General features: G+C 39.8%; 3 protein-coding genes across 8 annotated transcripts; 1 reads left to right on the top strand and 2 right to left on the bottom strand.

Moving 5' to 3' along the window:
• The first annotated feature begins 8,730 nt into the window (after nucleotides 1-8,730).
• Nucleotides 8,731-10,683, top strand: LOC115741036 (GATA transcription factor 12). Its single transcript, XM_030674737.2, has 2 exons — nucleotides 8,731-9,237; nucleotides 9,611-10,683. Exons 1-2 carry the CDS (start codon nucleotides 8,887-8,889, stop codon nucleotides 10,382-10,384), a joined length of 1,125 nt encoding a protein of 374 aa, XP_030530597.1. The 5' UTR covers nucleotides 8,731-8,886; the 3' UTR covers nucleotides 10,385-10,683.
• A 6,928-nt stretch (nucleotides 10,684-17,611) lies between these two features.
• On the bottom strand, nucleotides 17,612-21,434 carry LOC115741040 (protein NONRESPONDING TO OXYLIPINS 2, mitochondrial). Of its 2 annotated transcripts, none has more exons than XM_030674746.2 (3): nucleotides 21,234-21,434; nucleotides 20,881-20,999; nucleotides 17,612-17,965 (listed from the first exon to the last, which is right to left on the bottom strand). In XM_030674746.2, exons 1-3 carry the CDS (start codon nucleotides 21,362-21,364, stop codon nucleotides 17,940-17,942), a joined length of 276 nt encoding a protein of 91 aa, XP_030530606.1. In that variant the 5' UTR covers nucleotides 21,365-21,434; the 3' UTR covers nucleotides 17,612-17,939. The 2 variants fall into 2 exon arrangements, with proteins under 2 accessions (XP_030530606.1, XP_030530605.1); XM_030674745.2 differs by having other exon boundaries at nucleotides 20,818-20,999; nucleotides 21,234-21,431.
• Nucleotides 21,435-22,812: 1,378 nt separating this feature from the next.
• On the bottom strand, nucleotides 22,813-26,129 carry LOC115740978 (peptidyl-tRNA hydrolase 2, mitochondrial). Of its 5 annotated transcripts, none has more exons than XM_030674654.2 (8): nucleotides 25,982-26,129; nucleotides 25,426-25,632; nucleotides 25,135-25,195; nucleotides 24,986-25,022; nucleotides 24,409-24,486; nucleotides 24,214-24,286; nucleotides 23,493-23,532; nucleotides 22,813-23,228 (listed from the first exon to the last, which is right to left on the bottom strand). In XM_030674654.2, the coding sequence occupies exons 1-8, from the start codon at nucleotides 26,012-26,014 to the stop codon at nucleotides 23,179-23,181; spliced, it is 579 nt and encodes a 192-aa protein (XP_030530514.1). In that variant the 5' UTR covers nucleotides 26,015-26,129; the 3' UTR covers nucleotides 22,813-23,178. The 5 variants fall into 5 exon arrangements, with proteins under 5 accessions (XP_030530514.1, XP_048133309.1, XP_030530515.1 ...); XM_048277352.1 differs by having other exon boundaries at nucleotides 23,493-23,525; XM_030674655.2 differs by having other exon boundaries at nucleotides 25,426-25,629.
• Between the last annotated feature and the right edge of the window lie 65 nt (nucleotides 26,130-26,194).

The raw sequence follows: 26,194 nt of genomic DNA, 5'->3' as shown, positions 1-26,194 counted from the left end.
TCGACACCCCTCCAAAAAAAAAAAAAAAATAGAGTAATTATCAACTTTTCTTCATTAAGTTATGATCTAGTTTCATGTTTGGTTATCATCTTCATATGATTTTCTTTAATTATCAACTTTTTTAATCTTTGACAACAAAAAAAAAACCTCTTATCTTTTACATTTCTTACCATCACCCTATATTTACCAATTATTACATGAAATTATCAATATTTTGTGTGATTTGCTAACTTTTCTACGATTAAATTCTCGACTAGTTTTTATTACTAATTAACATGTATTGTTTCAGCATTTAACGATATTTTAATTGAGTTACTGCTTTTATTGCGTGAACTTTTCTTTTTTCGACTAAGTTTCCAACTGGGTTTATGTTACTCATTCTTATTTCAGTTAGTTATCAATGTCTATTTGTATCTTATTTTTAAATTACCAAATTTTATCACCTTTTATGAAGACATTCCTCTTATCTTTTCCTAACTCATATATTCATTTTACCATGAAATTAACAATTCTTATTTGAATGACTCATAAAATTTCCTACCGTTTAAGTAACCTAATATTCGACCCAAAAAAAAGGTAACCTAATAGAAAAGTACGACAATTAAAAAAACCAAAAAGAAATATAGCAACTAAATCGAAGGAGAATCGGTAATTCATAACTTAATAATTCGCTTAAATTGAAATTTTAACATAAAAGTTAAGGAGAAGGTAAGAAAGATAAATAAAAGTTAGTAAAAAGTATGAAAAGTGAGTAAGAGAAAAATTGGTGAGTGGGAGAGTCACGTTGATTTGTGTCATTAATGTCTGTAAAAAGTTACTAATGGTAAGGAGTTAATAATCAAGATAAATAAAGGCTAATAATTCAGTCTAAAAGATTGGGTAAATTAGACAAACTAATAGATATTTGTAAGCAATATTGATGAGAGCTTGTGATCCAAAATTAGATGGTAACTTAATCAAACAATAGTGGTTAGTCACTCTAATTTAAGTTAGTAATTTCATGTAAAAGTTAGTAAATTCTAAACATTGTCAGTTAGTAATTTAAGTGCAGCAATAATCTTAAGTCGCAAAAGTCCAATTGAGTCATATAAATTTCAAAAAGTGCAATCAAATAATAAAATTTGTCAAATTAGTGTAATCAAGTACTTACATTGTCAATTTATCAGTACGGAGGTGGCATTTTTTAATTGATTTATTTATCCTAAGTGACATTTTTTCGTCTTCAAATCATATTTAAATTGGATTAAAAAACTAAAATTTTATCTTTAAAAAAAAAAAAAAAGAATGGCAGGCATTACCAAAAGAGGCCAGCGGAGGTCATTGGCCCTTGTGTGGGGCTGGCGAAGGTGCCTAGATTTAGGCAATGCCGACCCTCCCCTTGGGCCAACGACCATCACTCACCTTGGGTGAGGCCTCGCCGATTACCCTCATGAGGCTTGGGCAAGTGCCAGGTTGCCTTGATCTAAGCACGCTCGATCACCGGGCGAAGGCCAACCACCCTCGCCAAGGGTAGGTGACCTTTGCGACCCCTTTGGCAATGGAAGAAGGTGGCGGCACCCCATTGGCGAGGCCCCGCTATTCTCTTTTTTATTTCAATTCCATTTTTAAATAAATTTTTATTTTTTAAATAATATTTGAAGAAGAAAATAATAAATGCCGCATAAGAGAGAGAAAATAATTTGAAAACGTCACGTCATTATTTTTCCTTAGACAAATTGACTGTGATGACGGAACGAATTGATTGCACCAAGTTGACAAGTTTCAAAACTTCACACTTTTTGAAAGTTTTATAACTCAATTGCTCTTTTACGAAAAATTTTAAAACTTATAGTGTACTTATCCTGAAAATAAAAGTTGGTGAGTTTGCATAAAAAAATTGTAATTTATAAAACTATAAAAAGAAGTTAATTTCGTGAAAACATTAGTAAACTCCCAACAAGTTAGTTGACAAAAAAAAACACTTGCTTGACATTTACCATCATTTATCGAAAACTCACCGGTATTAAAAAAAATAAGTAATCTTTTGGGCGGAACAAAAGAATTTTGCTTAAAGGTTAAACCGCGATTGCTTGCGCGAGCACATGAAACTTGGGGTAAATGCTTCATCGTTATCATGTTTAGCTCCACGGTAAATATCAAGGTAGGTGATCTTTCACTTTGGTCAAACCAAGTAGCTTTTTCTGTCGTTGAGAGATATTCTAACGCCGGCAATGATAATTTCGGAATATTCTTGATGTAATTACGCAGTGTATGGATTTTGTTACGAAAAAAAAAAAAGTTCCAGAGATAGAGACTAGATGATAAAAATTGTCGGCACGAAGTGTTAACGTTTCTCAAATATGGATTTGAAGAGGACCTTGTTTTAAATAAAGGCTGAAGTGCTTAAATTGTTTTAAATAAAAACTTAGGCGAGGGACAATTTTATATTTTACTTTTTTAAATCATTTTTATCACTGGCCTTGTCTGAGCTAGCATAAGGCTACCCTTGCCAGGGCGAGCGTTGGGCGAGGGTAGCCCGCTGCCGAACCAAGTGAGGGCGGCTTGAGGCCAGCGATGGTATGGGGAGTGGGGGGAGGGGAGAAAAAACAAAGAGAAAAGAAAATGCAAAAAAAAAAAAGAAATGACAAAAAGAAAAATGGAAAAAGGAAATAAAAAAAAAATCCGGAATGAAAATGCCCTTCAATTAAATATTTTTTTAAAATAATTTGAACACTCCATATTCTTAGTTAAAATAATGGTCACTTCATATATCTATTTAGAAATTTTCCAAAATTGTTGACTAGACAAACTGTTATTGCCTGATCTCGGCGTATGTGAGCCCAACCACCTAATCCAATGACCAAAACTTGTTGGGCCGACATGCGTCGGGCACAAGAGGATAGGCCCATTTGGTGAATCGAAGCATACATTGAGGCCCAAGTATTTCCTCTCTAGGTGGTTTAGCTTGAAAGGAGATTGTCTCGAGATTTGCAGATAGCAAATGGGGTTGGAAATGGAAGCTTGTCGCAAACGTATTAGGCCTTGCCCACGCCCACTTTGGCAACGTCATTTGCTAGTGCTCCTCTTCTTTTCAGAAAAAAAGAGAGTAAATGTTATTAAGGTTTTAAGAAACACACTTGCTCGGGGAATTCGTAACATGTCTTAAATACGCCGGTTGAGTTACATTGTACATGTCTTGACAGAGACCATGAATTGCCCTTTGAAGGAACGGACTCGTGCTTGCGCAGCACGGGGCTTGCCCTTGTGCCACGTGGCAGCAATGGGTTGGCTCGGCTGAACATCGCCATTTCCTATTTTTCTCTTAATGTCAATTTTGGCTTTTGACCTACATATAATTGCGTGTTGCTCTCTCATCCAGCATATGATTGAATCGATTTTCCTGCATGCAGTACGATAGCAACTTGAGCTTTCTAAAAGTACAATCCGAATTTATTAAAAAAGCGTCGCCATCACGGACTTTCATGAAATGAGCAGAGCAACAGATCCAAGTATAAAGTTACGGCATCTCGCTCGAAAAAGACTCCAATATAAATGATTATCAAGGCATTCAAAACGCTCAAGACCAGATTTTCGCCATCTCTGCATTTCATATGTGATAAATGTAATTTTCTCGATACTTTGGAGATTGGATGGCTGGGATTAAAAGTGGAGACATATGATCATTCGATCATCCGATTTAATCAAGTTAGATATAGTTGGAAAGAGCTCACGGAGCCGTGATTCAATTGTATCTTTGGGTCGAAATTTTGATGGGGTCGACTTTGGTCAAACCCTGGTGATATATCATCTCGGCCGAAAAGAAAATTTACTTAACAAAATGCTAACGAACTTTAACCTCAGCAAAAATGAGACTAAGCCACCATCACGTCCCCTCCCACGTGACCGGTCACCGGGGGACACGTGACTGCTCCGATGCGCGTGGGATGCACGTGACCTGGGCACGTGCTCTCACGCATTAGGATGGGGGATAGCTCGACGACGTAAGCATAGCCCCAAAAAGGAAGGGGCTGAAGAAGCCACGGGTCGTCGCCACGTGGCACTGACCACCGTCGGTTCTGGTTTCCCAACACGAGAGAAGCCCGCGCTCACATGGGGTCGCTGACACCGCCCCCCCTGTCCAGCTCCATCACGTGCACTTTGGACCCCACAAACCGTATCTTCGCCTATTTTTACAATTACATCGAAAAAGAAAAAAAATAAAGAAATGCCAATAATAAAAATCCCAAAATTGAAAATTAAAGAAAGTGGGGCGGGGGGGGGTTCTCTCGGGTAGATGAAACCTCCGGGCCAAGCAACGGCCTGGGTGCCCTCTCTTTTTCAGCCTTTCCTTTTAATTCAAGCAAAAAAGCGGGAAAAAAGTAAAAAAAGAAAAAAAAAGTTAAAAAGACAAATAAATGCATGTAATAATAATAAGAAATGAAAAAGGTGACAAAGTATGGAACAAGCAAGACAATAAATACGACCGACAATAATAATATCTTATCCCTCACCGTGACTGGACTATAATAAGAGGAATCACCAACACTCTTCGAGGTGCCTCCGTGTCGGACATTGACATGCGTTTGATACTCTCCGAATCGTGGTCGGCGTCTTGGACACGCCGGCGAAAATAATAATAATAATAATTGTGAATCCCTAGCAGAAGAAGAAGAAGAAACTCGTCGATGATATTTTTATTAATACATGATAATTTATCATATATGCAAAAACATATACACTTAACATACAACGTGTCTCAAAGTGTTGGAATTCTTTATTTTCCGAAAAACGACGTGTCGTGTTATGTCGCGTCTCGATGTCGATTCCGCTTAGATAGTTGCAATGTTCACGGGGATCGGTGCTAATTTTGCAGGACGAGTTTACCTTAGAGTTAAATCCTCTTTTTAGCGGAGTTATTAAATAGACGAAAATCTTCCTTTAGCTAACACGTTGGAGGTTCTTGCATGGCGGAAAATGGAAAAAAATTTGATGCACCAAAGTCAATATCTTGGCTTATGAAATGTTTGCCATCTTGGTATCACTTTGCTTCACATGGTTTTCAGGGAATCGTGATATCGAAGTTTAAAAATCTGCACGACGCGAGTTGACTCTAATAACTCGTGTGTTTGACTCTCTCTCCCTCCTACTCTCCGTGGTTCGATTTCTAGTTCAGCCTTTAAAATTCGACTGGAGAGCATGACTTTGCCTCTTTCTTTCACCAACTGAAATCGTGCATAGAGTAGTAGGGCATCGAATGCTCATAAAGGTTAGCCGAGGCAATAATTCTCAGAAAAGTTTTAAACTTATTACAATTATCTTCGGTCCTAAACTTTTTGCATTTATGTTAATTCAGTCCATTTGGCTATCTTTAGGTGATCAAGACCGACGTGGATGCCCGTGGCGACGTGGATCAATTTTAGTAATATTTTAATATTTTTTTCGAATTATTAACGGTCGGCCAAAGGAAGGAAAAAAAAATGAGGGAAAGAATAAAAGAAAAAAATTAATTCTAAAAATATTAAAATATTATCACACATTGTCCATGTTAGCGCTAGCTAGTCAAAGTCGGTTGGATGGATCGAATTAGCACAAACGCAAAAAGGTTTGAGATTGAATTGGCAAAAAAAAAAAAATGTTTGAAATTGAATTGGTACAATTACAATAAATTTGTGACTTTTTTGTGATTTTCCCATCAACTAAGTCATCAAATGTTTGATTTTGAATATATATATATATATGACAAAATCCACGTTAGAATCACTTTTTCTGTGCGGAACAACGTTCTCCAACTTAAGGGTCAACTCTATCTCCCCCCATAGTAGAGCCGTATAATCCGATGCACGTGGACGAATGTAAACTTCACATGCGTAATTACAGTCTGGGTACCTAAAAATTGAGAAACCTCGAAAGAAAAGTACGAGAATTATCACTATTTTGTGCTCGGAAAATGATCTACGACCAAATCATTTTGTTTTTCGATCGCATCTTGATCTATCAATCTTACAAAACCATACGTTCTTGAAAAAAAAATTGGATTTTGGGTGGGTCATTCCATGGTATCGAGAAAACGTCATTCTAAATTTCTAATTACGTTCTCCAAGTCAATCTAAACAATTATATCATATAATACGAAACTACATCCTTGCAATATTTGCGCTGTTATCAGCTGAATTTTCAATAAAAACCACGTTGGAAATCTTTTCTAAACTCTCTTTGTTTTTTTGGTCGAAATCTTCTCTAAATTCATTGGGGGAGCAAAAAAAATCCGTTCACTTTCTCAGAGCCGAAACTTGGAACCACGTTGCCCCTGCTCTCATAATTCTGAAACAACAGAATCGCTCCCCGTCCGACGTGGCGATGTGGGCTCGAAAAGTGAACGCCGAATTGGCAGGCCCTCTGCAGGGCGAGACACGTGGGCGAGATCAGGGCCGTCCATCTCAACGGAGTTGAGCTGTAACCGTCGTGCTTACAAGTGGGGGCCCCAGTAGAATAAAGTGTCGAAACAAACGGGGTAAAATTTTAATAACACATCCCGGATTCAACCTTAAAAAAAATTGTCTGAAAATCAGAGAAAAATCCACAAATTAGAGCACGGTTCCCGAGAGGCGAAATTTTAAATAAAAAAGAAGCAGAGGAATCGGGCTGGAGTGTGGACTTGGACGGTGGCGACAAACCTGCGAGATCGGTTCGGGGAGTGGGGGTTGAATTTTGAACGTTTAATTAATTGTAGAATTAATTAGTGAGATTTGGATATTAAATTCTTAATTTAATTGATCTACAAAATAGTGGGTCCCCCATTTTGACCCTAGACATATCTTTAATTTACGGGATTGCCCAGTGACTGCTGCAAGATTAAGCAATGTGGTACTTGATTACCGGGAGGGGATTGCATTGGGATTAATGATTGTGTGCGGGTACGTGCAGTGATTATGGTTGTACAATTGGGGTGATCATCAACATCATCACTAGGGGTGTGCAACCGGACCGGGTTTACCCGGAACCCGGATCGGCCCACCCGAAAAATAGGGTCGGGAATCGGTTCTTGCTCAAACCGGTCCGGGTTTCGGTTCCAATTTTTGAGAACCGGTTGAAACCGGTCCGGTTCCCGGTTTTAGGTGAAGACCCACCCGGATCGGTTTTAGAACCGGTTTTTAGTTACTTAAAAAAAAAGAGAAACCATAATGTAGTGTCCAAATACCTATGATTTTGGTTTTATGCTCGTGGTGTTTGAGATTTTCTAGTGCTGGTTCATGCGCGCTTAATGTGGTGTCTTTTAGCATGTTATTTAGATCCTGCAATTTCAGTTCTTTTTTAATGGGTACAACGAAAATTAAAGCGTGATAAAAGGACTTGCACTATGTTAATTCAGCGTTACGGAGGATCATTATTGCTTTTGGTGGATTGCAACTTTTATTTTTTATATCGGGGTTTGTTGCTTTTGGTGGATCATATTATTATTTATTATTATTTTTTGAATTGTTGCTTTTGGTTTATTATAATTTTTGTTGCTCATTTCATCAATGCTCATATTATTTTGATGAAAAAAAAAAAGAAAAACAGGGTTCTCGGGTAGACCCAAAACCGGACCGAAAAATAGGGTCGGTTCCAAAACAGGTTCCAAGACAAACAGGATCGGTTCTCGGTTCAAAAAACTAGGAACCGGTTATAACAGGGTCGGTTTCGGGGTCTAGGTCCGGACCCGGCCCACTCGGCCCATGCTCACCCCTAATCATCACCACAACCACGTGCGTCCGATTTCCCAATTTCCCAATTTCTACTTCTTCTCGACTCGGGTCGACGACGGGTCATTCAATTCGCTCAACATGATTCAGCCCACTTTTTCGTTATTACACAATTGTAGAAACTATGTTATTTCATCGCCAATACTGTTTGGAATGAATTATAATCACCATTAAGAATTGATAACATGGTCAGTCAATCGGAGATCCGACAAGAGGGCATTAGCCATTCTTTTTTGTGAGCGTAAAGATTTTATTTATCTCCCCACACGATTCAAGTTAGGTTACGATTCAATGTTATCCACTATCTTTAGCCAAACATGAGAAGTTAATAAATTATTATCAGAAAAGGGGTACCGATTTTCAGCAGAAAAATAAATGTTCCCATAAAATAAAAACGTAAATTCTCTTTTTTATGGTAGGTGCACAATGTGTCACCGCCACCTTACCTAGAATGTGAATGGTCCTATCCAAGAGCAATCACGTCGACACCATCTTTGGTAGATGATGCCGTCCTTACCGTCTCTTAACACGATGTCGCCAAACATCCATTCGCGCAAAATTTGACAGGTCTAAAGTAAATCCTCTCGAGACTTATTACCTTATAAGGCCACGCGATTTTCACGCGTACGGGCAGATACACACGTTCACGGAATTGGCGGCACGCGATACCATTTTACGTCGTCAAACTAATAATCCTCAAAACCCTTCAAATGTTTAGAGAATTTTTTTACCAAAGAAAAAAAAGAGTTACCCCAAAGCGAAAGGGTATCGATGTAACTGAAAAATTAATTCAGTTTTTTCCCCCTTTTTTTTTCCATTTATTTAGAGAAAATTGAAATGAAAAAGAGCGAAAAAAAAAATTACAGCTTCTCGATTCCTCCCCTCATTTTCCTCACCTTTTTCTCTTGCCCTTTTAACTTTCGTTTTTCTCTCGTCAAAACTCCACCATTTTAGCTGTCCGCCAGTCCCCTTCAAACGCAAATAAACCCTCTCTCTCTCTCTCTCTCTCTCTTCTCTCTTTCTCTCTCTTTCTCTCCTTAGTTTTCTCTTGTTCACTTTCCTCTCCTCGCGACACCAACAAAAACACTCGCAGACAACAACACTGTCTCTCTCTCTCTCTCCAATTCTTGTCATCCCACTTCGAGAAAGGAGGACCATTTCCCAAATGGAGGCACCGGAATTCTTCCAGCCCGGCTTTTGCTCCCCCCAATTTGCGCCTGAGAAGCGCCATTCCCTTGACGGCAAAGCCTGCGGCGGCGGCGACAACCCCTTCATGGTCGACGACCTGCTGGACTTCTCCACCACCGACGATGCCATCGTTGGCGGCGGCGGCGGCGGAGGTTGCGGTGACGGGGCATTCGATAACGTCACGGGGAGCTCCACCGACTCCAACGTCACCGCGGCCGTGGACAGCTGCAACTCCTCCTTCTCGGGCTACGACCCGAATTTCACCGACGGCGGCATCGGTTGCCGCAGTTTCACCGAGGGTCACTTCTCCAGTGACCTGTGCGTTCCGGTAATTACAGCTCACGTTAACTTTCGTGAAAAAAGATCATCTTTTTTTTTTTCCAATTCGCTTTATATGATACGTTACTTGTACGTTCTTTGCTAGGGTTCTCGTGCTTTGAATTTTTCACTTTGTATATTGAACAACTGCAGGAGCGTTAATTCAATTCACGTGAATTTTGCAGGCACCAGATTAAACAAACACTAGGTTAAACGTAATAATTATGATAAGATACTTTTATTCAAAGTTTACGTAAGAAAGGGTTATTGAATGTTGAAGAATTTTTTGTTTTTTTCTTAGATTATGTTTATCTGCTAGGAGATTAAGAAAAAGAGATAATGAGTATAGTTTTATTGATTTGCATTCGTTCATTTGTTTGCAGTACGACGATTTAGCTGAGCTCGAATGGCTCTCAAACTTCGCGGAGGAATCGTTCTCCAGCGAAGACCTCCAGAAGCTCCAGCTGATATCCGGGATGAAAGCCCGGCCGCACGCAGCCTACGAGACGACCCGCGAGTTCCAGCCCGAGCCCAATCGGGGCGGCCCGATATTCCACCCCGACATGTCGGTGCCGGCCAAGGCCCGGAGCAAGCGCTCACGGGCCGCCCCGGGCAACTGGGCTTCTCGCCTGCTCGTGCTCTCCCAGGCCGACCCCTCACCCGAGGACGAAGCGGCCGTTGGGGGCGGCGGCGGCGGAAGCATGGGATCCCCACGGCCCATCGGGGGCAAGAAGACCATCCGGGCTGCGCCGAAGAAGAAGCAGCCGCAGCAGGGGCTCGAAGGGCCGGACGGGGCTGGCGGGGAGGCTCGGAAGTGCCTGCACTGCCAGACGGACAAAACGCCACAGTGGCGCACGGGGCCCATGGGGCCGAAGACCCTGTGCAACGCGTGCGGGGTGCGGTACAAGTCGGGCCGGCTCGTGCCCGAGTACCGGCCCGCGGCGAGCCCGACCTTCGTGCTCACCAAGCACTCCAATTCGCACCGGAAGGTGCTGGAGCTGAGGCGCCAGAAGGAGCTCCAGAGTGCTCAGCAGCTCCACCAGCAGCAGCGGCAGTTCCTCCAGAGTCATCACCAGAACATGGTCTTCGACGCATCCAACGGCGAGGATTACTTGATCCACCAACATGTGGGGCCGGACTTCAGGCAGCTGATGTAGCAGATAACTTAGAGCGACTCTAGTGAAGTGAGTTTTTAAGAATTCTTTAAGTTGCTAAGTTCATTTAGTTCCTAACTTTGATTATTCTCGAACTGCAGACTCTTTTTTTTCACCCTTTTTATATTTTTTTTTGGGGCTTCATGCTCTCGAGATTAGCTTTTTGCTAAGCTAGAAATTACTCTGCAAACCCACCTTTTTTTTTATTGATAAATTCAAGTCGTTTTAAATTTGAATTTCTTGCTTTTTGTTGTTAGGGACACACGAAGGATTGCGTGTAAAGTGCAGTAGATTGCACGAAATCATCACTTTTCTCTTTTGTTCCGCACAAACGATCGCTTGCTACTAAATTAGGAGCTAAAGAATCTATGCGAAAAAAATTGACATTCTTCATGCGATTAAGTCCGTATTTACGGTTAGATTAAAGTAAGCAATCCAAATCGAAGCTAAGGATGTGTTTGTTTAAAAAAAAAAATCACGCTAAAAGGAAATGTCCTTCCAAGAAATCATTTTTCCAGGAAAATATGTCAACCCTTTAAAGTTAGGAAACCCATTTTTCTAACTTTAAGGATGAATATTTTCTTTGACCATGAATGATTTTTCGTCGACCGATCATTTACAGCAAGCCAAGAATACCAATTCGAGGAAGTTTTTTTTTTTTTTTCACCGGAGCAAACACACCATGATTTAACATTCCTTAAGCACGTAATATAACCTCATCTTCTTCATCGCGTGAACATTCGTGTGGATTTACAAGCACCATGAAGAACATGGGCGGACACGAAAAAAATTTGTCGGCCCCAAAAGTTAATTTCTATGTTCCCATCCTATGTATTTTTTCTTGATGCGTAGATTCATCTTTGTGGCCTCTTTTGAGTGTGGAGCGAACATTGTATGGCCTCCAAGAAGGAAAGCACTTGATGTTGGTGTTGCCTTCTTCGTGGGCATGAGCCAATTTCAAAGATGGCTCTCATTTCGGTTCCCCTACAAGCAAGAATAATTAGGGAGGAGTTATATGGACATTATTCAATGGGGCCTCAATAGAATTTCTGGGTCAAAAGTTTCATTAATGACTTAAAGGAGCCTACCATAATGAATTTCGATGGTAGATCATGGACATAGCCTATGATCATTGCTAACGAGAGGTCAACCAAGAAAAAAAAAAGAAGTCGGCTCTCTTTTTCCCCTTGGTTTAACGCTATGATTACACTAATTAATGAAATGGTTGAAATGAAAATTATCGCAGAAAAACAGGGTGTCTTTTTTAATTATTCTTTATGAATCTATTTATGTATATGTCACCTCGCCGGACATTGCGTTATCCTTGCCATAAAGTGGGGAGGAAACATGCCATGCATTGCGAGCATAGCGCTAGTGGAAGGCAACAATGCATGAATTGCAAATGTGTTATGGGCAATATTTTCTTTCTTTTTACCATAGAAAAACTTAGACGAGCAACGACGACGATATTAATATGCACAGAACTATTAGGTCAAGCTCGTGCGGCGGAGCCATCGAACATCCTAGATTGTCTAGTCTTTCAAAACAATTTTCCTATGAAAAAAAAAAAATGATACTTGAGAGAACTTTCGAAGACGCATTTACTCCATAACTAAAATGCCATATTTCATTGGCAAAGAGTTGGGGGAAAATGACACCACGCGTCTCTAAACTGTCATACGGTGCCCACGTTGATGCCATAGCTCAAGTGAAAGTTCGAGGTTTATGAAATTTCGCGCCTATTTTGAGCAAATGTACCGAAAGTTAATGAAATTTCTCCATAATTTGTCAATTTGTTTATCAGGAATTGAAGTTGGAGATATTTTTCTCATTACTCTTAGTTAATAATTTTTTTTTTGTGGGGAATAAATTAGATTGATGGATGTGGGACTTCTCATTTTCAAACCTCTCAACCCTCATGCTCTACTCATAGAAAAAGAAAAGAAAAGCCTCTAGTCTCTAGCAGCGTTCACCGCCAACGGGGAGGTGCAAGTCACGTGTCTCGCCATCGCTCGAGCAGCATGGACGACGCCGTATTTAACTGCGCTCACTTCTCGCCATCCCCGAGGCACGTGATAACATAAACAAAACAAAAAGGGAACCGAAACGCGCGGACGCGACGCTGGAGAGCGCGTGACTCTCGGCCAAGTGGGGCTTGGGGTGTGGGAGTCGCCAGTGGTACGATCTTGTTATCCCGCATGGAATTCAGTGACGTGACCTGCGATAGCCGGTGGCGGGATTTCGCCGCGGGTGCAGAGAATGTTCAGAGAGAGCGGGGCCATGCCATCGGTCTGCGGTCTCTCGTTGCTCACGGGATCCCCGGCCAGTTCCGCTCTTGGCGCGTGTCGTTTACTTTCTTGCTGCTCTAAATTTGCACCCAGAAATACAATGTCATGGCGACTTTCCGAACCTACGACCGAGTTTTACCACTTTGATATATTAATTTGTATCGTTAGGAGCCCCCACCAATCTATGGAAATTGTCACTTTTCCTACTATAAAAAAAAAAGCCCATAAATTCTAACATGCACTTTGCTTTTTCCTACCCCGTTATTGGCCGATCGCCGCCCTCGGCCTAGCCTCCCGCCGTTGCCGACCTCGGAACTGCCTCGGATATGATCTAGATTGAGGTCGGGCAACCCAATCTCGGCGACAAGAGGTGTCGGAGCGAGCGTCAGACCAAGGTGGTAGAGAGAGAGACTATGCTCTGAGGTGAGTGTGTGTGTGTGTGAGAGAGAGACAGAGGGTTTGGGAATAAACATGTCTTTTGAGTTCGAAAGAGGGAATACAAATTGAAAGTTTTTGAAAGTGATGATGGTTTCTAAAATGCTGGTGCTAACTTCAAGAATTTCGCAATTTATCTAAAATTTCATTTACTCTCGGTAACTTTGTTGAACTTTACAATTACATTAGTGAAATTTGATTTTCATCGTTTTTGCGTACTAACTCCCTTTCGGATAATTGATGCATTTTGACTGGAATCTGACCCGCCCTATCGCAACATGCCGACTGGGTCGTCACACTCACAGATTTTACATTCGAATCATAACGTCTCTTATTCGGAGTAATCATCTTGAAGGCGACGCCCATTCTTCTACAGATGCCGCCCTACCGAAAACACCCCCGGTGGAGTAATTTGCATGCATCCGTAAAGATTAAGTCTCGCCCGGACTTCGGGTGTCGATAACTAATTTAGTATACCGGAAGCCGATCACTCTTATGACACTCGATAGCATCCCTCTGATTCCGATAATATTGTAGTACATGACTCCCATTGGGTGTCCTTGGATTCCATTTTCTCTTCGGAAATGGCGACAGTGCACGCACGATCCCAGGCAACGCTGATCCAGATGCCTGTGTGTGTTGCCCTAATTATTTGTATACTGTAAAGTCAGAGGGATAACGTTTCTCTTGATGTTCATCCAGATGCACTTGTCTTCCTCCTCTTCGGAAATGGCCGGCAAAAAAAAAAAACAAGGAATAAAGTCGCCGTGGGAATCGATCGGAGAGGAGACAGTGGCTGCAAGGTGAGCAAGATGCTAAGATTATTATCATTGTCGTTACTGTTAATTACGTATTTTAAGTGAATGAATAACATAATCTTGTTCCGTACGTTATGATTAAATAAAGAAACAGTGGTTAAAAAAGAAGAAGAAGAAGAAGAGGAGGAGGAGCAAACTTTGCGGTGGTCACATGCATGGGGTCATCTTCATCACTTGCCACTCCTCGTGGAAGAGTCAGAGAGTGAGCCAGAGGAATTAATTAATTAATTAATTATTTTTTTTGTAAATGGGGTGTTTGATTTCATATTCTCAGAGACACGACCACCATTTTTGATTTTTAAGAATATAATTTCTGGTTCCTGAAGAGGTTGCTTTGTACATAGACATGGTGGTGATTCTTGGGTATACTTCTAAAAGAAGATTGGCAAATATAGGGAATTAGGGAAAGAAATTGTACAATTAAGCTTTGTTTGTTTCGTGAACATGAATGATTTGGAGAATGTTTGTTCTAATTGTCGCTAGTCGATGAAAGATCTTTTCATTGTCAACAATAATTTTGTATTCAAACATATTTGTGGGCGACGAAAACACTTGTCGATAGGGGTGAGCAAATCGGATCGTCTAAACCGGGAACCGCTCGAACCGGTGGCCTAGTTCTCTGTTCTAAAGGTTGGTGATCCGGTTTCCGGTTCTTAAAAATGAAACCGGTGATCGGGCGGTCCGGTTCTCAATTCCATGAGTACAGGACCTGACCGCCCAAACCGGACCGATCGATTTTAATTTTTTTTAATTTTTAAATGTAACGTGGATCGTGAGGGAGATGACACTACTGTGCTATTGTCTTTTTCTACTGTTAATCAACATGTGGCTTTGTTGAGCTGACTACCATGTTCTCTTCACTCAGTTTCTGTTCCCACTCTACTACTCTAAATTCACTATTTCCATTTTGCTTCTCTTCTCACATTATATTGATGGAAAATCACGCAAATGGATATAACCATCTCCAAATCAATTAGATAGCCAGATTTTTTGTCAAAGCTATATAATTTGGAACCTCCTTGATCCTGGCTGCAAAATATGTTGACAACTTCGATTTTAAATGCAATTTGCATCTCATTGTCCTGTGATCACGATCTCATTCGAGTGGGTGTTTTTAGCTATGATTTAAATCTAACTATCCATCCATGATTACAATGGGCTGCAACTTAGGTCAGAAAATAAAAATTCTATGGTTTATTACTAGTCTCACGGGACTGTTCGGGAACCGGACCAGATCAGGAACCGCTCACCCCTTATTGTCAATGATTCGCTTTTTTTTTTTTTTTTTGGTAAGGAAACTTTTTTGTAAGCAATATAAGCAATAATCTTTAGAAATATGTTTGTAATGGCAATTTTATATCTAAAACATTTTCGTGGACGATGGAAATACTTGTCGGTTATTCATTTTTATAAACTACATAAATGATTATTTTCAGGAAAATATTTTTCAAATCGTTCATTTTTTATGAAGCAAACATATATTCATAAGGATTTTTATTAAGTTCATGTCGTAGAAAAAGACAAGTTACACGGTCAGGGTTGAGTGATTGACGAGTGAGACGACTCGATTACAAAACTAGTGCGGGACACGCATGTCATTCATCCAACGTTAATGCGTAAGAGTTTATCTTACACGGCGGTGGACGTAATAATAGTTTTGATTATATTAGTTGTAAACAAGCAGCAACCCAAAATGTTTCCAAATAAAAAACATAGAATAAACAAAATGAGAACCTCGGTATCATTGGGGAAAGTGTCAAAAAAGTCTTTGTATTAGTGTCAATTTAGTCATAAACATTTCAATTGTGTCAATTATAGTCCAAACCTTTTGTCCTAATGCCAATTCAGTCATTCCGGGTAATTTTGGCCGGATATTGTCGACGTGGATGCCGGTCGGCCTATACGGCACGGTCGGCGTTTACGTGGACAATGATATTTTAATGATTTTCATTTTTTTTCCTTTCTTTTTTTTCCTCTCTTGTTTTGGCCTCCTCTTTTCGGTGATTGGCACGACCATGGTCGGCAATCCGGCTAGGCCACCCTTACCCAGGCATGCCTGGTCTCGTCGGTGCTTGCCCTCACCCCGGCGAGGTTGACGTTCGCCTTGGTGGCGAGGGCCATCCTCGCCGGCCACTAGAAAGAGGAGGAAAAAAGAGAGAGAAAAAAAAAAAGAAAGGAAAAATAAAATAAAATAAAATAAAAAATTATTAAAAAATGCCAAAAACGGCTCTGACTATGCCATGAAGGTTAGCCAGTATTCACGTTAGCAATATCTTCTCAAAATTAGTCGGAAGGACTGAATTGACACTAGGTCAAAATGTTTAGAACTAAATTGATATAATTAAAAAATTTAGGACCAAATTGACGTCAAGAGAATATATTTAGGATTTTTCTAACACTTTTCCCCGGTATCATTTCACAGTTTAAGAGGAAGTTAGTGGGCTTCCATGCATGGCGGACATTCCCACGTTCATTTTTTTCTAATTTTTATATGCTCCCTTTACTACACCATTCGTTTTAGATACTTTTAATCGATTTTATGTAAAGTGCGATTTATTTAGCAAAAAATAAATAATTTGAACATTTTTCTGTAAATAATTATTTGTATTGTTTACCGATACTAATTTATATTTAAATATTTTCTTGCACGAAAAAATTACTGTTAATCATTCACTTATTTTTGAAACTAATATGAGCGACTAATTTAAAAAAAATGCATTTTAAATCACTTATTTTTGAAACTAATATGAGCGACTAATTTAAAAAAAATGCATTTTAAATCATTCATTTTTCACTAAATAAACGGAACCTAAAGCTTTTATTAGTTCCACAATTGCCCAAACATGGCAATGAATCCCCAAAACAAGTTTTCGAATTAAGCTTGCACTTTTCAATTTGAATATATTTGCCTAATTCCATGTCAATGAAAATACATTTCATTTAACAGTCATATCACGCAACGGTGATATATGAAGAGGCCGGCCAATCTTTTGATAACAAGAGCTTCCAAATGAAAATGTGAACATCAGCTAGAATGCATATCGCACGGATAATATGATTAGTCGGTCATACGAAATTAAGACATGAATTTTCTTTACTTTTTTGGGTGCGAGGTGGAAATGTTGCCAAGCACGATTCCAACGCAATAAGGAAAGACTCTCATGGTCTTGGACCTCGACCATGCACGAGTGCTATTGAACAAAGCATGAACTCAAGATCCTAGTGGATGCTGTGTAGATAGTGGATCAACCAAGCTTGAACCCACAATTCTATAATGCAAAAAAGAATGAAAAATTGAAAACAAACCTTTCTCAAAAAGCTTTTTTTATTTGCTTCTCGAATTGAATGTGCATGAGAGAGAGAGAGAGAGAGAGAGAGAGAGTTGCTTAACGGAAGGCTCACCAGTCACATGCGAGTGTATTGTCATCAGGGAGACAAAGATGCAATGGCCAAGGTTGCTTTCAATGGAAAAGGAGACAACTTTAGGAGACTCGTCTCCAAATCAACCGACCCCTCTAAACTTTCTCACGTGCACTCCACGTTGCTTGTAAGGTAATCTATCATCCTCACTTGCTTAGGAATCGCAACTGCTTCTTAGCAGATACCCTTCTGCGTCATTCCTACACATCCCACCTCTGGATTTTCACTGATCTCATGACAAATTGCAGATGAAGTAAAGTAAGATAACATTTTGCATCACAGAAGTTGAAAATTTGAGCATTTCTATTTCATATTCTGACTCAAATCTGCCCAAGCAAAACTGGGTCTGCAAGATGAATTCTCCTCTGTCAATTCTAAGCCAAATAAACACGAAAACATAGTTTATACGCCCTAAGGAAACCATGCCACAGCATCGTTTCATCTCATTGTGTCCGAAAAGAAACAGAAAATTGCATGACCCGAGTTACACGGTGCCAATTCTAGGTCTAAGCACTGCCAGAATGTCAATTTCATGAATACAAATGAGAGACGCGAGGCAGCATTTCCATCAGTTGACCGCTTCATCCTCCTGCTCCCTTATCGAGGCACGCTGAGACCTAGCTCTGCAAGTTGGAGTGAATGTGTAAGAAACAGCTTGAATAAATCCTTCAGACTAAGTTTTGACCTCATCAACAACCCAAGGTACGCAGAGAAGATGGTCAACCAAGTAACGAAAATAAATTATTATCGCGCATATATGCCACAAATATGTCATTGGTTACTGTAACTCAAGTATGATAAGCAACACTGGCAAAATATAAACTATCTAGCTCCTTGACCGCGACAGGGGAGTGCTAGTAAGACGGTTCAATCAGTCATGACCTGTTTCAATACATGGCCCATCCACATACAAGTAGCAGTTTCGACCTGAGCTCTTGAGTAAGCCTCAACATGCGCCTAAATCGGAACAAAGTGCCTGAGTCAGAATTCTCTAAGATTCATCCAACTGCCTTCGGAAAAAAATTGGTCTGCCGTAAAGACTGCTCAGATGAAGTACTCCATAAAAAGCTTACAGAAATCTAAGATTTTCATATCAGATATTCCATACGATAGGCACAATAATGAAACTAACAGGGTTTTAAGCAATACTTGTCCACTTTCCACAGATTATAGCAATCACATCGACCCAGCTTGGGAAGGGGCTGGAAACGGGCAAAGTAGAGAGAAATTCACAGTCGTGAGTACAAGGCTGAAAGGTTGAACACTTAAACAATGCTCTGGTATTTTGGTAAAGATCAGACCAAGAATTTGAACATTTCAACTTGATCAAAATCTGCAAGATCAGTTTTTACTTCCTTAAAACCTCTGGAAAGCTTGTCCATTTATGCATGACACTATGTGACATGGAAGGACAGAACTTCTGATTCATCCATCCAACAAAGCACTATAAAGTTCAATCCTAGAGACGGCGATTTGTTTCAGGATACCCACAGTATCCTCTCAAAAAGGAAAACAAAATGGAAGAAACGTTTGACAACATGCTTGAAGGTTTGTCTGTTCCAACAGAAGACGGAACAGCAAGCAGAGCTATGATTGTTCGCTTTCATCACAGAGTTAGATTTTTTCATCTTGTCCCCACAGAGAAGTTATCTTCCATTGCATTGTGTTTGTTCTTCTTGTTACGAAACCCTAGTTTATTCCTTATTTTTATAGTTCTAACTCAATATTGCATATTGGTGTCCCTAAAAAGCACATGAAAACTGGACATATCTATCTTATAGAAGAGGCACGATTAAGAGTCAATCTGCCGGCATAAAGGTTTCCCTAAACATGATATTGTTGAAGTGATGTGAAGCACCAACAGACATATCATCCTATCCATCATGTTCAGGGTTGTGTAAAGTCTCACTTCAGTGACAAGTACTGAATTTCAAAGAATGAAAACAAGACACAAAATCCAGAATCCGTCAACTGGCACCACAAAACTTCTCTATGAATGTGATTGTTCAAAGAAAGCAAGAAATGCAGCCATATTATAGTTTTCATCATGCAGTTGTCTCATCTAAGAAGAAACCACTTGCAAGAGTTCCTCGTTTAACTCTAAATGGTTTAGTATAGTGTTCACAAAAAATCTACCATAAATGGGCATTACAAACAGAAAAGAACGTGTTTAATGCTCTTTTTCATTAATAAGTCTTATCAATTGTGTACGTTTCCAAAGTCATATAAATCTGCTTATTTTCAGTACTCAGGAAAAAATCATAGATACAACAGCGCTCATTGCTACTGCCATATGCAAAATCAAAGACAAATCACAACTTCCAAATCATAACCTCTATGAATGGGAGTCACAAGTGGGGGTGTCAATTTATGTAACATTGCTATGTAAGTGTCAATAGTTTGGACCATTATCGTAAGTTTTGACCAATACGCTGAAAGTTTGACTTTTGCTATCAAAAAAGGGATTGAAATCATGTCAAGTGGTGGTAGTTCTGACTTAATTGTACTGGTGTTGTAGAAATTTTGATTTTAGGTTTTCCAGTGCTCACTTCTAATTAGATAGTGCACATCTGCTCTGTCAAAAACCATCTCCCCTAATCAGAAGTACCACAATGCTGTCTTCCTTAAACACTCGACACTTCTTTCAAAGGGTTCAAACCATACACCGCATGCTGTTGACAATTTTGTAATGACTAATAAACAAGGTGCACTCATCTCAAAATTAAAATCAATACTGGGGAAGAGTTACACACTCCAAATTAAATTTAAAACATAATGCAACAATAACAAGTTTCATGGTGAAGCCATGAATCTGGGGAAGGTTAGGCACTTTACAAGCATGTATATGTTTGCAAGTTGCCCATCATCGCTTCTACCCATCAAGAGTACACACACTCTCTCTGCCATTTGGACAAAGTACCCAGCGTATAAACGTACTTTAGGTACTCCTTTGACAATAAAAGCCCTCACCTGTTTGGCAATACTCCAAGCGTGAAACGCCAATATCCAGTGTCAATGCATTTTTACAGAAGGATACTGCTCATTCTCATATCTACTACTAAATTTAACACCAGCACGACATGCCTTTCACCATTATGCAATCCCCAACCAAACGCAAGAAAAGATAAGGTATCCAAGAGAAAACATAACAGATGCATAATCTATGAATGCACGCATGTGTAACTGCATGCATATACACCTACCTATCCACAGATAAGAAGAGACATGTAGACCAAGACATGAAGAGTGACAAACTTAATCTCTTTGCAACAAATTTGTCCATCTATCTTCCTACTTCCTGAAATCCTCAAGAAATTGCAAAACGGCGTTGCATCCAGTAAACCCCATATCGTAGAAAGTAAACATCACCCATCAAAACTATGCATTCAAATTCTATCTGTGCACTAACACTGCAAGTGGAAAAACGCAAGATAAGATATAAGCCGAACAAAAAACGAGTAAAAAAGTTGCTTACAGATAACAAACAGAAAACATTTGGAGATTTATCAGACTCCTGGGTTTGCACTGCAGAGCATACCCTGACACATCGACCTCGAGCTCCTTGAATCCATGCCAAGGCACGAAGTGAGCCGTGCCGAAGAGACTGCCGTGTGCAATGGGAGCATTGATTGAAGAGCACCCAATTGAGAAAACGACCTGAAGATCAAGGCCTAACGATCAAAATCTGCACTTAAGCTACTAAGAGCAATCCCTTTAGACAAGCCAAAGAAGAGGAAAAACTAAATTTGCTCCTCAAAATTGAGCTGCGTACGTATCATAAGAACCTAGCAACCAGACACCAGAAACCATGGATACGATTCCCGCGAGAGCAGTTCAGAAATGAGGGAGGATCAAAATCAGATTTGGAAGACACTGAAAGAAGAAGCTTGCCTTGTCGAAGTGCGAGACGAACGAGCAGTGAGGAGAGATGGTGAGGACGTAGGTTTTAGGGTCGGCTTGCAGATGGTGGATTTGAAGAGGGAGACCGCAGGCTTCGTCAAAGATCTACAACGAGAAGCCATTGAAGTGGACGACGAGGAAAGAGAGAGAGAGAGAGGGAGAGAGAAGAGGAAGAGGAAGAAGAAGGGTTTTGATAGGGTTTTACGCTTTAAAGGATTTTCCTTTTCCAGAATTTTTTGGAATAAAATTGCCTAAGCAATATTTATGTTTTTGAGATTTCTAACCGATAGTTTAATAATCTTTTATTGACCGGCAAGTTGACATTCGTGACCAATTTTTGTATACGGGACTACGATCAAATTTCTCATGAATAAATGTTAGGTCATCACTTAAGCATTTCTATACCTTTACGAACATTAGTCAATCTAATACGTACATCGATAAAAACTAGCCTCCTCATCCAATTTCAATTAGGGTTTTTAATCGAACTATTTTAGACGACACGTTCAAATGATATTTTGTCGCCTAAATTTATTAGAAACCTCATAAGAATCTTAATGTTCAAGTTCAAATACATCATCAAATTATACAACGGCATGAATATAATTTAGTACGAATAGTGTTGCCCTTTTATTGGTACAACAGCATGATTATGAATACCTATTCCGTTACCGAATAAGTAAATACATCAATTGTGTTATTTCGTTATACATTTCATTGTGGTGTGGAAATGATGATTTTACTTCGTATCTATTGTTGCCGATAACTACTGGTGTTGTGCATTAAGCTTTCTTAACTGGATAAGAGGATCATAATCTCAGACGTCATAGTTGAAAGGTTAAAGTAATCAATGTTTTAGTTAAATGAGAAGCTATTCACTTCTATTAAGAAATAGGTAATGACACATCCCACCATTCATACATTTTCCTAAGGTTGTTGATACTACAAGTTACATGTTTTATGGATGAGTGTTAGTAAGCAGTATGCTTCTCCTGTCCTAAGTATTATACCTAATTGGCATGGGAAGAGGAGGGGATTGAGACGCTTAGAGGTAAGTCGCATGTCCTAACTAGGAAAAAGATAGTAGCATCCTCAAATCATGACGTCCACATCTTCAAAGGTCCGGCTCGGTGAGTCGGATGACTCTTCTGCTAGCATTACTCTCCAACCCGAGTCTCATCGCCTCTTTCGCCCATTCAAGTGGCCGGAAAAAGAGATCGAGCGAAGCAATAATCTCCTTAAGAAAATCATGCACAAAGCGAAAGAAGACAGCCACATGATGCTTCTTAACACGACTAAAATCACACAACTTGTCCCTTCCTTTTCCTCAATATCCATTTTGCTGCAAAATGATCCACCGCTCAATGCTAGCGTATTCTGTCATTTCCCATTTGAGAACAGCACAGGAAAACAGGAAGCGCACAAACAGATAAAGCTAAAAGCACATGACTTCATTTCAGATATCACACTTTGCACTGCCTTGCCTGATCTTGGGTCTAAAGCATTTTTAGCCATAACAAGCAAAAGAGCCATCAGCCAAGCTCATTGGTTCACATGTTAAAGCATCATGGAGAATCTAACACATGCAAGAGCAAATTCCATTGCTTTTACCTTTCTTCAGTACAGATTGCCTTCAATCTGAATGTTACACAGGAGAGCAATGTAGAGAATCAAGACAACTGACCTTGGTACTAAAGACTATAAACGACACAATAAGTTCACAAAATAAGGGAATGGTTACTGTTCCTTGCATCCCGATTGCACCTACTAATGATATATAGCTCAGGTAACAAACAAGTGCTATGCTAAGAAGAGGTCAACTAGAGAAGAGTGAACCTTGCTATCATGCCACTAAATAGGATTTATGTAAATCTTGGGAAACAAATTCTTCGAGTGTGAAACCATTTGTAGAGCAGAAGACAGTCAGTCTATGGTGTCATAGGAGGCGCAGCTTTCCTGTTACTGAGTCCACTAATTCTTTCGGTCCTGCCCAAAGCAGAAAAATAAAGGAAAGAATGAGAAGGCATCTAACTGGTGACATACGGATTCTTTGAATGGCAACTTCTGTTGTGATAAATTTGCTCCTAGTCGTTGATTATGATGTTGATTCATTTTCCTATGAATTAAAAATAAGAGGGAGTCAACCAATCCCTCAGAAAATCAATCTCTAATAAGGGAGGCCAAGCTAAGACATTGAGCAAAAGACATCCATTATGTTGACTAGGACAGCTAAATATTAACCAGTATTACCAGGTCCAATAGCAAGAACAGTCCTTGAACCAGCTGCGACCTGGAGAAAGTATTTTGTCATTACTTTAGCATCTTAGCCACAACAGAGAAAATCTTGAAGAAATAATGCTAAATGGGAAGAGAGGGACCAAATATTTCCAGCAATTATGAACAAAAAATCGAAGTACAACTACTAATTAGAGATGGGGTTTCACTGATATATACGCCACATATAGCATACGGGCAGGAAGAGCGAGCCCCAGTTTTGCAATCTCAAAGTTGAGGCACTATATTTCTTATGTTTAATCCTATATCATCATTCCTGCACTTCTATAGAAGGCATGTCTAACAGGAATTATCTGTGAGCTCTGAATCTTGCAAGAGTAAACAATTGCTTGAGATGGCCATTGTATACTACTCATATTGATCCAGTATGTGATTTGACCAACAGCATTTGTTCACTTATTTCTATGGAAAAACTAATAGCTTAACCAGCCTTTAAGTTGACCAAGCATCTGCTCCATATCCAATCAGAAAATATAAGACCATTCAATTCAAACATAATATCGTCATTGCTGGCCACTGTGATATTATGTTTGAATTGAACGGTCTTATATTTTCTGGTTGGATATGGAGCAGATGCTTGGTCAACTTAAAGGCAGGTTAAGCTATTAATTTTTCCATAGAAATAAGTGAACAAATGCTGTTGGTCACTGTGATATTAAGCCATAGATATCTTTACCTGTGTTCTCCCAGCATCGGCGACAACAAATGTTGGAAGACCCATGCTCTCAGCTGCTTCCCTTAACTTATTCCTGAAAAACCCGACAAAAATTGTTACAGCTTTAGTGGCATTGTTACAAAAATAACAAAGTAAAGAAATTACTAGACAAATAGCGGATGGGAACATTATGAATACTGAAAGTCACCTGCTTACATTTCTTGTTGATTTTTGCACATACAAACAATCTTCGGTTGTCCACATTGTTCCCACTTTCTCAGTAAAAAACGATCACTGCAACGAAAAACTGGATCAGGGGACTTTCACCACGTTGGCAAGAATTATTAATTGGTGAGATGCAGTTCTCTATTGATATAGCAACATAAAATGCTGGTCAACGACTATCAGAGTATCTACAAGCTGCACAGACAAACCTATACTTTGAGTACATATAAAACACGTACTTTTTTTTTTTGTCATACATTAAAAATACAGAATGAAATAGTCATATTGCATGCACTACAGATAACTTTCCTCGGTCGCATCCTCAAAATCCAGTGAACTGTTGGTTGATTGAAATTGACAGCAAGCAAAACGCATGCTTAAACACCATCTTGTCTATCACTTGAAGAAGATTGTATGATTTAATGACATATCCGCATCAAAGCATCACAAAGGAACATGTTTCGTTTCTCATAGTCTCACATCGATAAAAAAAAAGCAGGAAAGTAGTTACAGAGTAAACGAGTTTTTCTTCAATCGGACATATTCCACCTGAAGAATCATCACATACCTCTGCATCAGCTCCCCGTACATCCCAGTGGCAGCATCTGGAGTTCATTAGGAGAAGGCTAGTCAACATACGGGGAAGAAAAGGGAAAGATTAGCAATAAGGGAAAGAATCAAGAGTCTAGACATTAACCGGAGATGTAGGTGTCTTACGAGCACATTGAGAAGCAATCTTCCCTTGTCCCATCTTCAGGTCCTGCCTGACCACTAGAACCTGCAATGGGCAAACTCTTCAGAATTAGAGTCTAGACAAAACTTGCCTACACAAAACTCGCCAGGACATACCATCAAGTAAGTATCGTCTATCACAACAAAATTCCCAGACGAAACAAATGGGGATTGTAGACAAACAGGTACAAACACATTTGGTGAATGTTCTTATTCAGTTAAAAGCAAGGTAGTAATAATGGAAAGCGTAAACACTGAGATAGGTCAAAAGAACACCATTTTAAGGTCCTGGTCACTTCCGCCTGAGACCAGACACTGCTCTTGCTGCTTTCCTGGCAAAAAGTTTCTCCTCCTTGTATTGCTCTTGATGGGCTTTGATAAATCAATGAACCATCCCAAAAGGAAACCTATAATGAGTCCTGGAACGAAATTCTCTGGCCTGAAACTCACGGACAGCCATTCTTTCTCTTGCTTCTTTGGCTGCTGCGAATGATATAAAACAATAACAAAAAACCCACTAATGAGACGAAGAAAAAACAATCACCATGAGCACCCAATTGCTTGGTCTCTCATAATTTTCTGACGAAAGAGAACAAGAAAGACCCAATGAAATCTTGATAGTTTCCATGACTTCTCGTCACGAATTAAGAAGACAGAAAAATGCACCGATTTCGAGCAGCTTTTGTGGAAGTAGAACGTCGTACGACATGGATTATTCCCCGTAACGCTCGAATTTTCTCGACTCACGCTCCCTCAGCACCCAAACGAAAAGAACTAACTAGAACAGGCGCAAAATACAGATGATTCGAGTAATCAAAGAGAAATGAGTTACCTTCTTTTGGGAATGAGACGACGAAGCAAACATCGCCACAGTCGGAAGACGCTCAGTTGTGACTAGTTAGCACTGGCGGGCAGGCAGATAACGAGGAAAGAGGGAAGAAGACCGTAAATGGGGACTGCGGCTGTTGCCGAGCTTAAACGCTGTCGTTTCATAACTTGAGGTGTGTAGGACACCTTTTATGAGAAATTCCAAATAAGGACCCGA

This window comes from Rhodamnia argentea, chromosome 4, assembly GCF_020921035.1.
Source record: "Rhodamnia argentea isolate NSW1041297 chromosome 4, ASM2092103v1, whole genome shotgun sequence".
NCBI lineage: Eukaryota > Viridiplantae > Streptophyta > Magnoliopsida > Myrtales > Myrtaceae > Rhodamnia > Rhodamnia argentea.
This window is presented reverse-complemented; position numbering and strand designations above follow the sequence as displayed.

Excerpts from the sequence above, each read along its gene's own strand:
- LOC115741036 (XM_030674737.2), top strand. The coding sequence starts at position 8,887 with ATGGAGGCACCGGAATTCTTCCAGCCCGGCTTTTGCTCCCCCCAATTT. Across the intron at positions 9,238-9,610 it reads CCAGTGACCTGTGCGTTCCG|TACGACGATTTAGCTGAGCT; the intron begins GTAATTACAGCT and ends ATTTGTTTGCAG.
- LOC115741040 (XM_030674745.2), bottom strand. The coding sequence starts at position 21,364 with ATGGCTTCTCGTTGTAGATCTTTGACGAAGCCTGCGGTCTCCCTCTTC. Across the intron at positions 21,000-21,233 it reads TCGTCTCGCACTTCGACAAG|GTCGTTTTCTCAATTGGGTG; the intron begins GCAAGCTTCTTC and ends CTTGATCTTCAG.
- LOC115740978 (XM_030674654.2), bottom strand. The coding sequence starts at position 26,014 with ATGTTTGCTTCGTCGTCTCATTCCCAAAAGAAG. Across the intron at positions 25,196-25,425 it reads GTGACCAGGACCTTAAAATG|GTTCTAGTGGTCAGGCAGGA; the intron begins GTGTTCTTTTGA and ends TGCCCATTGCAG. Across the intron at positions 23,533-24,213 it reads CCGATGCTGGGAGAACACAG|GTCGCAGCTGGTTCAAGGAC; the intron begins GTAAAGATATCT and ends TACTTTCTCCAG.